The 13,431-nt window shown below is 36.5% G+C and overlaps 1 protein-coding gene across 2 annotated transcripts in view; it reads right to left on the bottom strand.

The window, feature by feature from the left end:
• Positions 1 to 13,431, bottom strand: part of nrxn2a (neurexin 2a) — a 423,124-nt gene that overhangs the window by 260,507 nt on the left and 149,186 nt on the right. For both annotated transcript variants that reach the window (XM_084137438.1, XM_084137437.1), the window contains exon 4: positions 10,066 to 10,080. In XM_084137438.1, the coding sequence (XP_083993564.1) occupies positions 10,066 to 10,080 (15 nt within the window). The remainder of the gene's footprint in view (positions 1 to 10,065; positions 10,081 to 13,431) is intronic.

Raw genomic sequence — 13,431 nt, 5'->3', positions numbered from 1 at the left:
TGACGTGCACTCCTAAATCTGCATATAGCGGGAATTGAAGATCGGATTTATATCCGCAAAAAACACACACATTTAGCCTATGTAACCAGGTGTAAATGGAATCGTTTTGATAAATCAGATTGCAATCCGATCTGAGAAAACGCATGAAGTGGCCTGGTGTGAACAGCCCCTAGACATCGGTGAAAAATGTTCTCTCTCTCTCTTTACCATGTTTTGAAACAGAGCACATGTCTGTAAACCAAATATATTGACAGCTTTGGTGTAATGCAGAGCAACATGTCAGTCACTCTCGTCTGCCTGTTAAGGTGGAAGCAGTTCTCAAACAAATGTCATCTCCACCGCAGGAGCAAACATCAGTAGACTGACTCAGATGTGCTGGAGAGATGAGAGCAGAGATGAAACGGGGAGATTCCACACCTCACAGCATCCACACAGGCTTGTGTCATTAGCAGGGACACAACCGCCTGTGTGCCGGTTGCTTAAAGCCATTGTAGGTTGACTTGCTGAGGCTTTGAAAAAGGTTCTACAAAGTAAGTGGCATAGCTTGTTTGCAGTAAAGCCTGTTGTGATTAGAACATAACCATCTGATCGCAATGATGTGATCTAATCGTGAATGAGATAACCGCGTATGTGTATTTCAGTCACAGGCTTAAAAGGATCGAAAATGTTGTCATTAATTACTCACCCTGATATCATTCCAAACCCATAAGACTTTCATTCATCTTTGGAACACAAATTAAGATCGTTTTGATGAAATCTGAGACCTTTCTGACCCTCTGTTTAGTTTCCCTCTGTTTACAGTCTACGCAACTACTACTTTGACGCTTCAAAAAGTTCATAAAGAGATTGTGAAACTAATCCATATGAATTGAGCGGTTAAGTCAATTTTCTGAAGAGACATGATTGCTTTATATGATGAACAGATTGAATTTAGGCTTTTATTTACATATAAACATTCATAAACGCACATATCAGTTGTTGTAAATGAAAGCTCAAGCATGTTCACTTGATGTTCGAGAACCAATGAGATTCATCAGTGTGTTACACATCACTTTTGAGCTTCTGCAAGAACCAATGAGGTTCATTCACGTGTTACGCATCACTTTTGAGCTTCCGCAAGAACCAATGAGGTTTATCATTGTGTTACACATCACATTTGTGCTTCCGCAAGAGGTTTGGTCTCGCATTTCAATCAAGTTCGTTTGAGCTTCTGTTTATGTCCACTGATCAATTTTATAAGTTATTAAAAGCCTAAATTCAATCTGTTCAAGTGATTCAAGTGATCCAGTCTCTTCAGAAAATGTGGACCAAACCAATTCATCTGGATTAGTTTTACAATCTCTTTGAAGCGTTACAATCTCTCTTGAAGAGTCAAAGTTACAAGGTTACAACAAAAGCAGCATTCTCTACATGCTTTCTACCATATCCAGGAATTAATTAACCCCATAAATGCCGAAGCAAAGGAAAGACCAGCAAAGCATAACTATCACAACTATTCTCGGTTTGAATGCGGCGCTACAGTATAAATGCTCTAAATAACAAATGATCTGTAACAGACCAAGCAATAGTGCCACATGGTAAAAACATTGCTCGTGTGTTTGCGACATTGCTGTCGAATCTAATAAAGTTGTCACTGCATTATTTTTTATTTTCAGTCTCTCTGAAAAGCCTGGGGCGAACAGTGTGGGGCTTATCCGCAGTAAAATGAAGCAAACAAACTATCAGTGTCTTACTGACGTGTTCTGGAAAAAAAATTTAGTTTTTTTTTTTAGTTCATCTACGCTTTCTTAATGTTAGAATCACAAGGAAGGCAATGCAAACCAAAATCGAAAATAAATATCAATTAATTAATCAAGCTTATTTAATAATCAGCACTCAAATAGCTAAAACTGAGTTGTACAAACATTTAAACTGCACATAAGGCAGATTTTATATAAACATAATTTTTTTCTACTCCAGTTGGTGAAATATAAACATTTAAATGAAAATAAACTGTAATAACTTGTTTTCATGACAGATGAATTCAAACATACACTAATGATAAGTAAAGTGATCCGTCACGCTGTATTAAAAACGACATTTACTATTTGAATTTCTTAATAAAATCGAAAGTTGGGACTTTGATTCATATTAAAAGTAACAAAGCATCTTGCAAATATTGGATGGCACCTCACAAATGTTTAGTGAAGTTTTGTTCATTCATCAACAGAAGGAAAAACACAATTTTAACTGCAAGACAATCATGAAGAAAAGAGTTGCACAATAGATAAACAATAGGGAAAAGATCTTTTAGGTTTTAGGTTTTAAGAAACCTAAAATCATTACTGATTAAAATCGAGAAATTACTATTGTCAATCCAGAGCTAGTGTCCACACAGCTGACATGTTTAACTGTTGTAGCTTATCCACGTTGTGTGCACAAAACACACGCTGAGCAAAGTCAAAACATGGCATTGGAGAATTGCTAATTAAACACCTATTTCAGTCACTGATTTCGGCCCTCCAAAACCATTTCAGCCCGAACCCGAAAGTAATTTCAGCCGAAAAATTTAGATAGTTGAAATTTCAGTGCATCCCTAGCCACCAAAAACAACACAAACCCTACAAAAAGAAAGTATTAGGCTTTCAGTAATGAGGAATGAAAGACGAAATAAGCATTTATCTATATTGCTCCTGATTGAGGCTGAATGTGTTGAGTGTACTCTCTGCCCACACTAACAGTAATCAATAGGCAACATAACGAACACAATGAACCCGTCTGAAGTGAATCATGACTCCCTCACAGTCTCGAGATAGGTATCCACTTATTCATTAAATGGATAAAGAAACAAATTTCACAACATTATGAAAACATAGTTCTCCCCCCCTCCCCCTGTGATCATTTTAACCATGTGGTGTGTGGAGTCCACGACAGATTTTAGCAGCAATTTCAGAGTGTGATGTAATAGTGTGTCTATACAACCATGGGCAATTATAAATGATAAATTACAGATTAACCTCTTTATATGTCAATGGGTTATCACATCATAAATTCAAAAAGGAACCAAAAAGTGATGAAGCACCAAGAGTAAAAAAAATATATATATACACAGTATATTTACCATTATCTTTATAGCAGTTGACAAATGTTACTCTTCAGTGGGAAAAAAGATTTGAGATGGTTATATTCTAGTTTAAGGAAAAACACTATTTTTCCAGTGAGACTTAAATCATGAATCAAAGGGTTGCACTATAGATAAACAATGGGGAAAAGATCCTATACTCTCTCAAAATTCTTTAAACAAATCAAACATTTAAAGAATACCATTTGCTAAAAACAATACAAATATATATAATATGGCAATTGGTAACAAAAAAACAGATGATTAACAAAACCTAACAAGCTACAGATAAATGCAACTGTACTGAAAAAAATAATAATACATTAAAATAAATAAATGTCATGCTTAAATGTCATGAAATGTCACATGCAAAAAAACCCGAAAAATCATGGTCCAAAAAAAACAGGCTGTTTTTTCTTTAGGCAACATATAATTTGTAGTTTTGTTGATTTTGGAGTGAAATGCAGCCTGGATGTTTCCTGACAGTTTCAGTGCAATTGGCCCTCTTATCTCAGTGAATAAATGTGCTCTTGGACGATTTGACACTCTGATTGTCACCAAGCATGCAGCCAATCAGGTGACCTTTTCAAAGATCAGAGCGCTTGGTTACGGCTGCATTGATTAATGTCCTCTTCAGAAGGTGATCTCTCAGAGAACCCTAAACAATGTCGACCAATGACAATGTCACTACCACCATCTGCTGCTCTAGAGAATAAAAAGCTTCATCAGCAATCAGAGGGTTAATATTATAACAATAGAGGCAAAAAAAAATAAAAAATCCTCCAAGGTCATGTGAAAAAGAGAAACCTTTTTCTTCCTCCGGATCTCTTGGATGGAGAAACGGCGTGGCTCATCCGAAATGGGTATGCTTTGTAGATTAGGTTTTGGACTAGCTCTGAGCCCTGACCTTGCCAGCAACTTTGGCTTGGATTTCTACACGGATGAGATTCAGGGAGGAAAGAGGCACGGAGATTTACTTGCATTAATTCACCTTAAAAAAATGCAGACGGTTTACTCGCCACAGCAACAACAGCTGCGGGTACCAAACCTCTGTGGTGAAGGCGGAGGGATCTCGTATTCGTTTGTTAGTTTGTGTTTAGTATGCAGCACATGACTTTACAATCAAGGAGCCTACAGTCTCAGGTGAATAAGTGTGTAGTGGTAAAAGGATTGTGTCTTTGTGATATTTACTACTGTGATAAGATCTTAACGACAAGGGGGGGGGGGGCAGCTGCATACTTCAAATACCCGCCATTTAACAATCAGATTATGGTAAATAAGCGTGGATATTTGCACTGCTGTTTCTTGCTGGTTGTTGACAAATGTACGAATAGCAGAAGGACAGGAGAAAGAGAGAGAGGGAGAAAGTAAGACAAAATGAGTCAAGATGAAAGAGAAATGCAGCTGCCTGTGAAATAAGCACTTATGAAAATCATGATTCCTTCTATTCCTCTTTCCTGTTCTGCTGAATGCCAAGGCCACGTCAAGGACATGATATGCTCATTTAAGCTCATTGCAAAGCCATTATACATTCAGGATTACGAATTAGCTTAGTTTGGGGCCTGGGTCATTAGTGAGATAGTGAATCTTTCCTCTCTCTCTCTCTCTGTGTGTGTGTGTGTGTGTGTGTGTGTGTGTGTGTGTGTGTGTGTGTGTGTGTGTGTGTGTGTGTGTGTGTGTGTGTGTGTGTGTGAAATGAATATTCAGGGTTCAACACAAGTTAAACTCAATATAGAGCATGTATGGCATTATGTTGATTACCACAAAAATACTTATCCAACGTTTCTTTGAAAAAAAAAACCCCTCAAATTGAGGTGATGAGGCACTTACAATGAAAGTAAAATGGGCCAGTTTTTCAGGATTTAAAAGGTGCTCTAAGCGATGTTGGGTGACATCACTTCTTGTTGACGTTCAAAGTATTGTAAAACAAAACGGAGGCTACCTCGACCCTCCCTCCTCCTCATCCCGTCCCTTCCCCCTCCCTTCCGTGCTTTTCCGATGTAAATTCAGAAATTCGGAAATTTACTTCTTTTCCCTCTTCTTTGCTATTTGTTCATCGGAACGTCGTTTCTTTGGTCGTGTGTCGACCATATCAAAATTCAAGAGAATATAATTCTAACATTAGTCGTTGTCTAGGACATCTCTCCTCTAGCTAACTTCCCTCTTCATGCTTCTCTCTCCTCCAAACCCCACCCCCAAATCATTCTTGTCGGCTATTGGCTGGAACACTGTTTGTTATGTTTCGTGGTGCAGGTTGGCCCAGTTTGTTTTTGTAGCCGTTTGTGGAGCCTAGGCTGTCTACAGAGACCGCGTTTTATTTACAGTGTGTTCAGGGGACAGGCAGCTAGCGGATAGTGAGGAGATGTTTGCTGTACGTGACAAAAAATGTTTCGGCCTAAAAAACATGTGACATCGATTAGAGCACCTTTAAAGCAGAAATGTGAAGCTTATAATTTTCTAAAAGCACCTATGAATTGTTATTTAAATCATTTTTATAGTAATTTTGTAAGGCTTGTCATGGCAAAAAAAGTTGTAAAATTGCATATAATTTCACATAGAAAAGCTTAAATTATACTTTCACACAAATACCACGTTAATACATTTATATCGTTGACTATACTACTTTAACAGTAAGTGTTTTAAATGTTAAGAAACTGGCCCCATTCTCTTCCATTGTAAATCAATGTAACCTTGATTTTTGATTTTGTGGAAAAGTGGAAATTTCTGAAGAAAAACAACATTATGCCACAAACGCTGTCGGATCGAGCTTTTACCGAACCTATAATATTCCCTGAAATATTGCTATATCTTCAATAGGTAGGTAAGGCTTATAGTTTCAAATGAAGATATTACTCTTGAACATAAAAATGGATGTTAAAATCGAGTCAGCTGTTCTGCTTTGCCACTAAACTCAACGTGATGTATTACCATTCCCACCACCGTTGCCGCATCTGACTGCATTCGACACGCACTCATATTACATTGCTGACCTTTCAATTGTGGAAATCCACTCCAAAAATATTATACAGGTTCATATCCATATGTAAAGCGGCATCGAAGTGTCCCGCTGGGCCGCAATCTAAATACGGGCCTCTCTCTGGAGGGTTCATGGGTAAATCATTCCCATTCACAGGCTTTGGGCCCGACCTGCCCAGCCTCTTCAGTGGACCAGAGAAGTGATTAATCACTAGCCCCTTAATCATGCCCAAAGGTCCCGCTTTAATTAAAAACAAAGTTCTCTTTTCATTATTCCACTCCAACTGAAAGACGATAAGACCCCCTTCCCCCGTTACATATTACTGCCGGGGCCCCAACCTCTGTCTCTCTCTCTTATACAGAGACTGAAAGACTGCAAGTGATGAAGAAACATGCTAAAGCCACATATTTCAGCCAGAGAGAAAGCCACAGAGACGCAGGTGGAGGGCAACAGATAATCTGAACAGGTAAATAAGAGATTCCACACACAAGATCTTCAAAAGTGATCTGGTGGTGGACACAAAAATGCATCCTCTATCATTGTAAAAAATATGATCAATACCTTAATTTAAGTTATACAAGATTCAACTAGGCAATATGTATGTGTGTATATATATATATATATATATATATATATATATATATATATATATATATATATATATATATATAGACTTGAAATGGCTTGAACAGACAATTTGTACTTTTTTTATATATATACTTAATTTTTGTTCAAAATGTAATAAATTTAAATAATGAGTCGATAAATCATCAATCCTTCTTCCAAAACATGTTTTTACCTTACCTTTATTCACGTTTGTAAGCCAAAAGTGTTTATATTTTAGATTTTAAAAGTGTTTATATTTTAGGATGGCTTTCACAGGAAATTGCGTAAGAGCTGGATGACCCATAATTTGGTAAAGTTAAACCAAAGTAAAGATTATGCTTTTTGGCCCTGCCAGAGGATGCTTCGATATTCCAACATATTTTGGCACATGGTCAGACTATTGCCATGACCAAGTAAAAAATTGTGGTGTTGTGTTTGACCCAGAACTAAAATTTGATAAGCAGATTAATGCCGTGGTTAAGAGCTGATTTTTCCAGATTAGGACTATTGCACATTTAAAGCCTATTCTGTTGAGAAAAGATTCAGAAAAGGTTATTAATGCCTTTGTTCTATCTCACCTTGACTATTGCAATGTTTTGTATGTGGGGTCCTGTCAGACTACTATATCATGCTTGCAATTAGTTCAGAATGTGGTGGCTCGGCTGCTGGTGGGTGCTAAGAAAAGTCATCACATTTCTCCTATTTTAGCTTCTCAAGTGGCTACCCCTGGATTTCAGGATAAAATATAAAACTCTGCTGTATGTTTTTAAAGCAGTGCATGGAATAGCTCCTGCTTATGTATCTGAGATTATTGCTCTTCATCAAGCCCCTAGGTCTTTAAGATCAAATAATAAGTTATTGCTTTCTGACCCTCGATCTCATTTAAAGTTAAAAGGTGATCAGACCTTTGCTGTTGCGGGTCTGAGGCTTTGGAATAGTCTGCCTCTTGAACTAAGAGAGATCAATGTATTTGTACATTTATACATGTTTATATATGTATAAATGTATTTAAAGCTTGTGTTAAAGCTTATTTCTTGTCTTTAGCTTTTGAGAGGTTGGGCTTAGTATCTGTATTAGTAAGTTACATGTTGTTTTTATGTGTGGTTTGTATGCTGCTGATTATACAGCACTTTGGTCTGCAGGTGCAGTTGTAAAGTGCTTTATAAATAAGAGAAAGTACATACACCACTTGCCCGTGTGACATTTACTGTATCATATCAGTAAATAGAAAAAAAGTTGCTCTGGCTACTTTGACACATTTATGGCCCTTTGCTTGGAAGTAAAAAGAAGTTGGAAATACCTTTGCAGTGATATACTGTTAACGTCCATGTTGCTGAGAGCGACGTTTAGATGAATATGTAAATACGTGCTGCACGCTTTCCTCTCAATAAATTAAACAACAAAAATGACAATGGTGAGAAAGCAGCAGTTAAGAAAGCATCTAATGTTAAAATAGACAATATAATAACAATAAACACCTGCTCATTTAGTAGTGTGTGATCAATGGCTACTTCCCTTGATATTGAAATCATGATTATTAAATGAAATGTGGGGGGCAGACACCGTCCATCAAGCGTCAATGCCCCGTGTGAATGCAGTGTAAGACCGTTGCAACAAATGTCTTAACAGTCAACCTTGCCTAAGTGTTTTTACCAAGTATTTCACAATAGTTTCTGGCCAAATATAGCAATGGAGAAGCTGCTGCTATTGTTAAAAACATAAGAACATAACAGACCACTGACTTTTAAACAGGTTTTACATTTACTACATACATACAGCTGTACTACAATATTTGAGCTATGGAGATTACCGTATTGTATCATCTTATAATCAGGGTAGTCTTATATTCAGAACAATACGGTATTAAAGGGGGTCTGGCGAACGACATGGAGTGTCCTAAAATTCAAGCACTTTGTTTTCTAGGAAAGTATCCACTTCCACACCGGCGGCACCCCCGGAGGCTGCTCAAAAATCTTCAAACTCAAACTCATTGACTCATTATTCTTAGTAAAAAAAGAAAAGAAAACAAAAAAAAACACCCAAACCTGCCACTATAACCCATCATTCACTCCTGGGCACCAGTCGAAAACCTGGCATGAGATAATTAGCCTAATTATCTCAAGTGTGCAATATAAATTTTGAAAATCTCCTTAATACAAATCATTATAATAAAGAAAAAGAGGTAGAGGAAAAGGAAGAAGTATATATAAACAAATCTTTTCAAAATTTGGGTTCTTTAACGATTTTGAAAGAAGTCGCTTATGCTCAATGAGACAATTTATTTGATCAAAAATACAGCAAAAATACAATAGTATTGTGAAATATAATTACAACTTAACTTTAATTTACATAACTTAACATAACTTTTCTATTTTAATATATTTTGATGTAATGTAATTTACTCCGGTGTAATGGCAAAGCTGAATTTTCGGCATCATTACTCCAGTCTTCAGTGTCACATGATTCTTCATAAATCATTATGATATGCTGATTTGCTAAAGAAAGTATTTTGTGTCACTTTTGATGCATGCTTGCTGAACAAAAGTATTAATTTCTTTTTTTGTTTGTGCTGAACTACGGGGTTCAATAAAGCTTGCGCTGACAGTGTAGAGAGAAGTGTGTGTGCTTAACTACTGTGGCTAATGGCTAATGCATCCCTTGGAAATGTCTGTCAAATCGCTGAAAATGTTATTTTATAAAGTGGTTCGTCTTTCATCTTGAGTCACCTGGCGGGTAGGATATGGTGAGTTCAGATGTGTGATACAGTTCTCTAATTAAACGGGAGCCGTGTGCAGGAATATGACTAAGCTCCCGAAATACAGCATGACAAATTTCTCTGGAATATTTTGCCTGGGATGGTAAATGTGGTTATTTCAGCGTGGAAAAGCACAGATGTGAAAACCCGACATGTGTGTCAATCACCTCAAAAAATTATTTTTTTTTGGTCTAAATGGTAACGTGTGTAAGAGCGTTCAAATTTATAAAAGCTTTTACAGCACTTCAAAGCTTCCTGGCCACTCTAGCTGTCTGTTCTGATGTAATAGACAGATAAAGCCAACCCGCGCTCAGGACATTATGATTCAATTCGTGTGAGCGACCAAGCAGTCCCCGTTTCCACAAAAACCAGCTGCAGCTAAAAAGAAAAGGCAAAAGATAGTCCAAATGTTAATGGTGGGCACATGTTTCTTACTGCCTCAAATCAAAATTGCTTGTGAAACTTGCTCATATCGTGAATGGATACATGCTGAACACCACATCTAGGCCCCTGAAACTATGAAGAGAGAATGTGCATATCAAAAAGCTTTCAGCAGCCATGTGCTCTCTCAGGGGATGAGGGATGAGTATGTATTATGATAATTGAGAGGAAGAAAAGCATTCTTACCTGATTCCAGATCACCTGTGAAAAAAAGTCAAAAGTACAAAGTCAGAGGCACCATTCCTGAACTTGGTTAAAAGATTATAGATGCAGAAAACCGAAGCTCGGCTCATTCTCTTATCTAGTTACATCTTTGGTCCTTACAGAAAGCAAAATCGCTGATATCTCAAGACATGCAATGGATCCAATCGCGACTTATTTGAACTGGCTTGCACACCGAGTACGAGAATATGCACGAGAATATGAACAATTGCATCGTAAAACGAGGAGAGAAAAAAATAATCTGAACTGTTATGGGGAGAGCACAAAGGAAAATAAATGGGCTGAGTTCAAATTAAGGAAATTAAATCAAAAGTCCTATTCATCACGCCAAAAATGAAGAAAAACATATACATTTACAGTATATTACAGTTTTGCCCAATGACAGAATGCCTACAGTATAAGTTCTTATTTGCATAGCACATTACTCACATTGAAAGAATTAATTTTGCTCAGTTTGCAAACTATGAATACAAAAGCACTATATTTTCACTGGCAGCCAAAGCAGTTCTAATTCTGAGGAAATTAATTAAATTCTAAATGCTAGTAGTGAGGGTGCAGGCGGCTCCAGGAAACCTCAGAGTCAAATAAAAAAGAAAAAAAGATCTGTTTTATGTCTTAATCAAAAACTTAGTGTATAACCACTATTTTATAAAATCAGAGAAAAAGTATGCCTAAAATAATGTATCCCCTAGTGCACGGTGATCATAAATGATATCAACCAGAACGTCAAAAGAATTCAGCCAAAAGGAAACCTACGAAATGACAAACACATAAAAATAGTTGCAAGTCTGATTTTGTCAAATGAAATGAAAACATTCCATTACAACCTTTTATGGAAAGTAGTAAATTTGGTTTTAATTGGGAAACCAAGAGAAGTGGAGGCTAAAGTATAATTGTACTACTGTGTTTTCTCTCCAGCAATGGTTTTGCAAGTTTAAAATGTCACAAGGTCATCTTCAAAATCTATTCAAATTAAAATCTCAATATCATCCTTTTTGTAAAAGCTATTTGGGTAACAAATGAACATTACAACCACACTAACATGCATTCAGATTTCAGACAAGGGTCGACAATGGTAGATTTCAACTGAAAAGTTGAACTGTGGACAAGAGTTTCAGGTCAGGGATGATCAATTCAACACATTATTACATTGTCACGTGTTTCATGTTTTGTTACACACTCATATACACTTTTGGTTTGCCAAAACAAACAAAAAATATTTCTTGGTGTGTAATACTTTTTCCTATTATGGTTTTATGAATTGTTCTGCTTCATAATGTTTTCTTTTTTAAAGAATTGTCAAAACACAAATACATTTCCCCTGGTTTTACAGACAAGGCTTAAGCTTAGTCCCAGACTAAAATGCATGTTTGAGATGTCTAAACTGAAAGCAACTTGCACTTAGGGGTGGGCGATATGGCAAAAATATCATATCACGATTTTTTTCAGGAAAATCACGATTCACGATTTTATCACGATTCTTTTTTATGTTGGTTTTACTATTTTGTTACTGAGCATTACAGCCAAACTAATGTCAATATTTTAAAAACAAAGCCTTAGGTAACAAAATATAAAATAATAAAGAATGGCAGACGAAGATAAATTTTGTCATTTTCTTCGTTATTAAATATTAAGATCAAAGATACACATTACACATACACAACTTAATATACAAATTAAATAAACAGTGCTTTATGTTTTCAAATATGAAAATAAAACAAAACAGACTTCACTGTATAAATTATACATTGATAATTATTAAAGCTACTATTAAAGTTATCAGTCAAGAGCAGTGAGTGATTTTCTCTTTGCATTTTGTTGTTTTATTAACATTAAAGGGATAGTTCTCCTAAAAATTCAAATTGTCATAATTTACTCTCTCTCGAGTTGTTTTAAACTCGAATAAGTTTCTTTCTTCTATTGAAAATAAAAGTTATTTGGAATAATGTGGGTAAACAAACAGTTGATGTACCCCAGTGACTTCCACAGTATATTTTTCTCCTATGGAAGTCAATGGGGGCCTACTGTTTGGATAGCCACATTCTTCAAAATATTAATATTAGAAAAATATTAGAAAATATTAGAAGGAAATTAATACAGGTTTGGAACAACATTAGAGTGCATAAATAATGAGATAATTTTTATTTTGGGTTGAACTATCCCTTTAAGGACAAGCGGCAGCGTGTTTACTATTACTACTGTCTCTTTAAGAGCTGCGCGCGACGCGTCTAATATACACGCATTTGACAAGCAGATTTTCTCTCAATTTTCTCAAGTTTGCTTTCACTTTAGACATAACTGACTTTGTTTATGTAAACCTTGTGTGTATTTAACAGTATTAGCACAATAAGACTCGGAAGATAACTTAGTCCAGTATCCAGGCGCTGGTAGACAGGCTTTTAGTGCATGTGAGCTTCACATGTACGCGCTGAGGAACGCACACGTTAGAACAGCGCATCAGCACGCAAATTAAATGTTTAACTGACAAGACATTAAAGCACATGCAAATTATGAACTTTTGTGAACTGCAGTGTCCCGTTCCGCTGCGCTAACATTTTATGTGAATATACGTTGCGTTGTTCAGTAGCCTATGTTGGGACAGAGGTGCCAGAACAGCAATTGATAGAATGCACGATACTACGATATTTCTTAAAAAGCAGATCGTGGAGACATTTTAATCATCCACGATCAAAAATCGTCATATCGCACACCCCTACTTGCACTGCTTATATTAAAATAGTTTTAATACCCGAGTCAAACATTCGTGTAAAATCATAATTAGAATGGAAACGCCACTTTTAAGATTGACTGTATTTTCGTTTTTGGTCAAAATGCCTTTTTGAATGGGAGTGCTAGGGGCACTACAGTGATAGCATCAAAATCACTATTTTTAAAACACTAAGAAGGCTCGACACAACATGAAACTGTGCTTGAAGTATCACCAGGGGCTCTACACATGAACTCGAGCATTGACAACATTGTTTGTGTACACAAAGTAGTCGATCTCCGAATGCAACGTAACATGAGGATAGTAAAAGCTCAGGGAAACAAGGGAAAGCTCATGCATTACGTTGCATTCGGAGATCGACTACTTTTGACTGACAAAATTCCAGCCACCGGAAACACCAACTGATCAAGTCGTACAAAACCTTTCTTTTTAGTAAACTTTGTGTACACAAACAATGTTGTCAATGCTCGAGTTCATGTGTAGAGCCCCTGGTGACACTTCAAGCAAAGTTTCATGTTGTGTCGAGCCTCCTTAGTGTTTCCATTCTAATTATGCTTTTACACAAATGTTTGACTCGGGTAGATTAACAAAAATAGCCTAGG

The sequence above is a fragment of the Abramis brama genome, assembly GCF_963993115.1.
Source record: "Abramis brama genome assembly, chromosome: 15".
Taxonomy (NCBI): Eukaryota; Metazoa; Chordata; class Actinopteri; order Cypriniformes; family Leuciscidae; genus Abramis; species Abramis brama.
The sequence above is the reverse complement of the archived record's forward strand: the minus strand, read 5'-3'. Positions and strand labels throughout refer to the sequence as shown.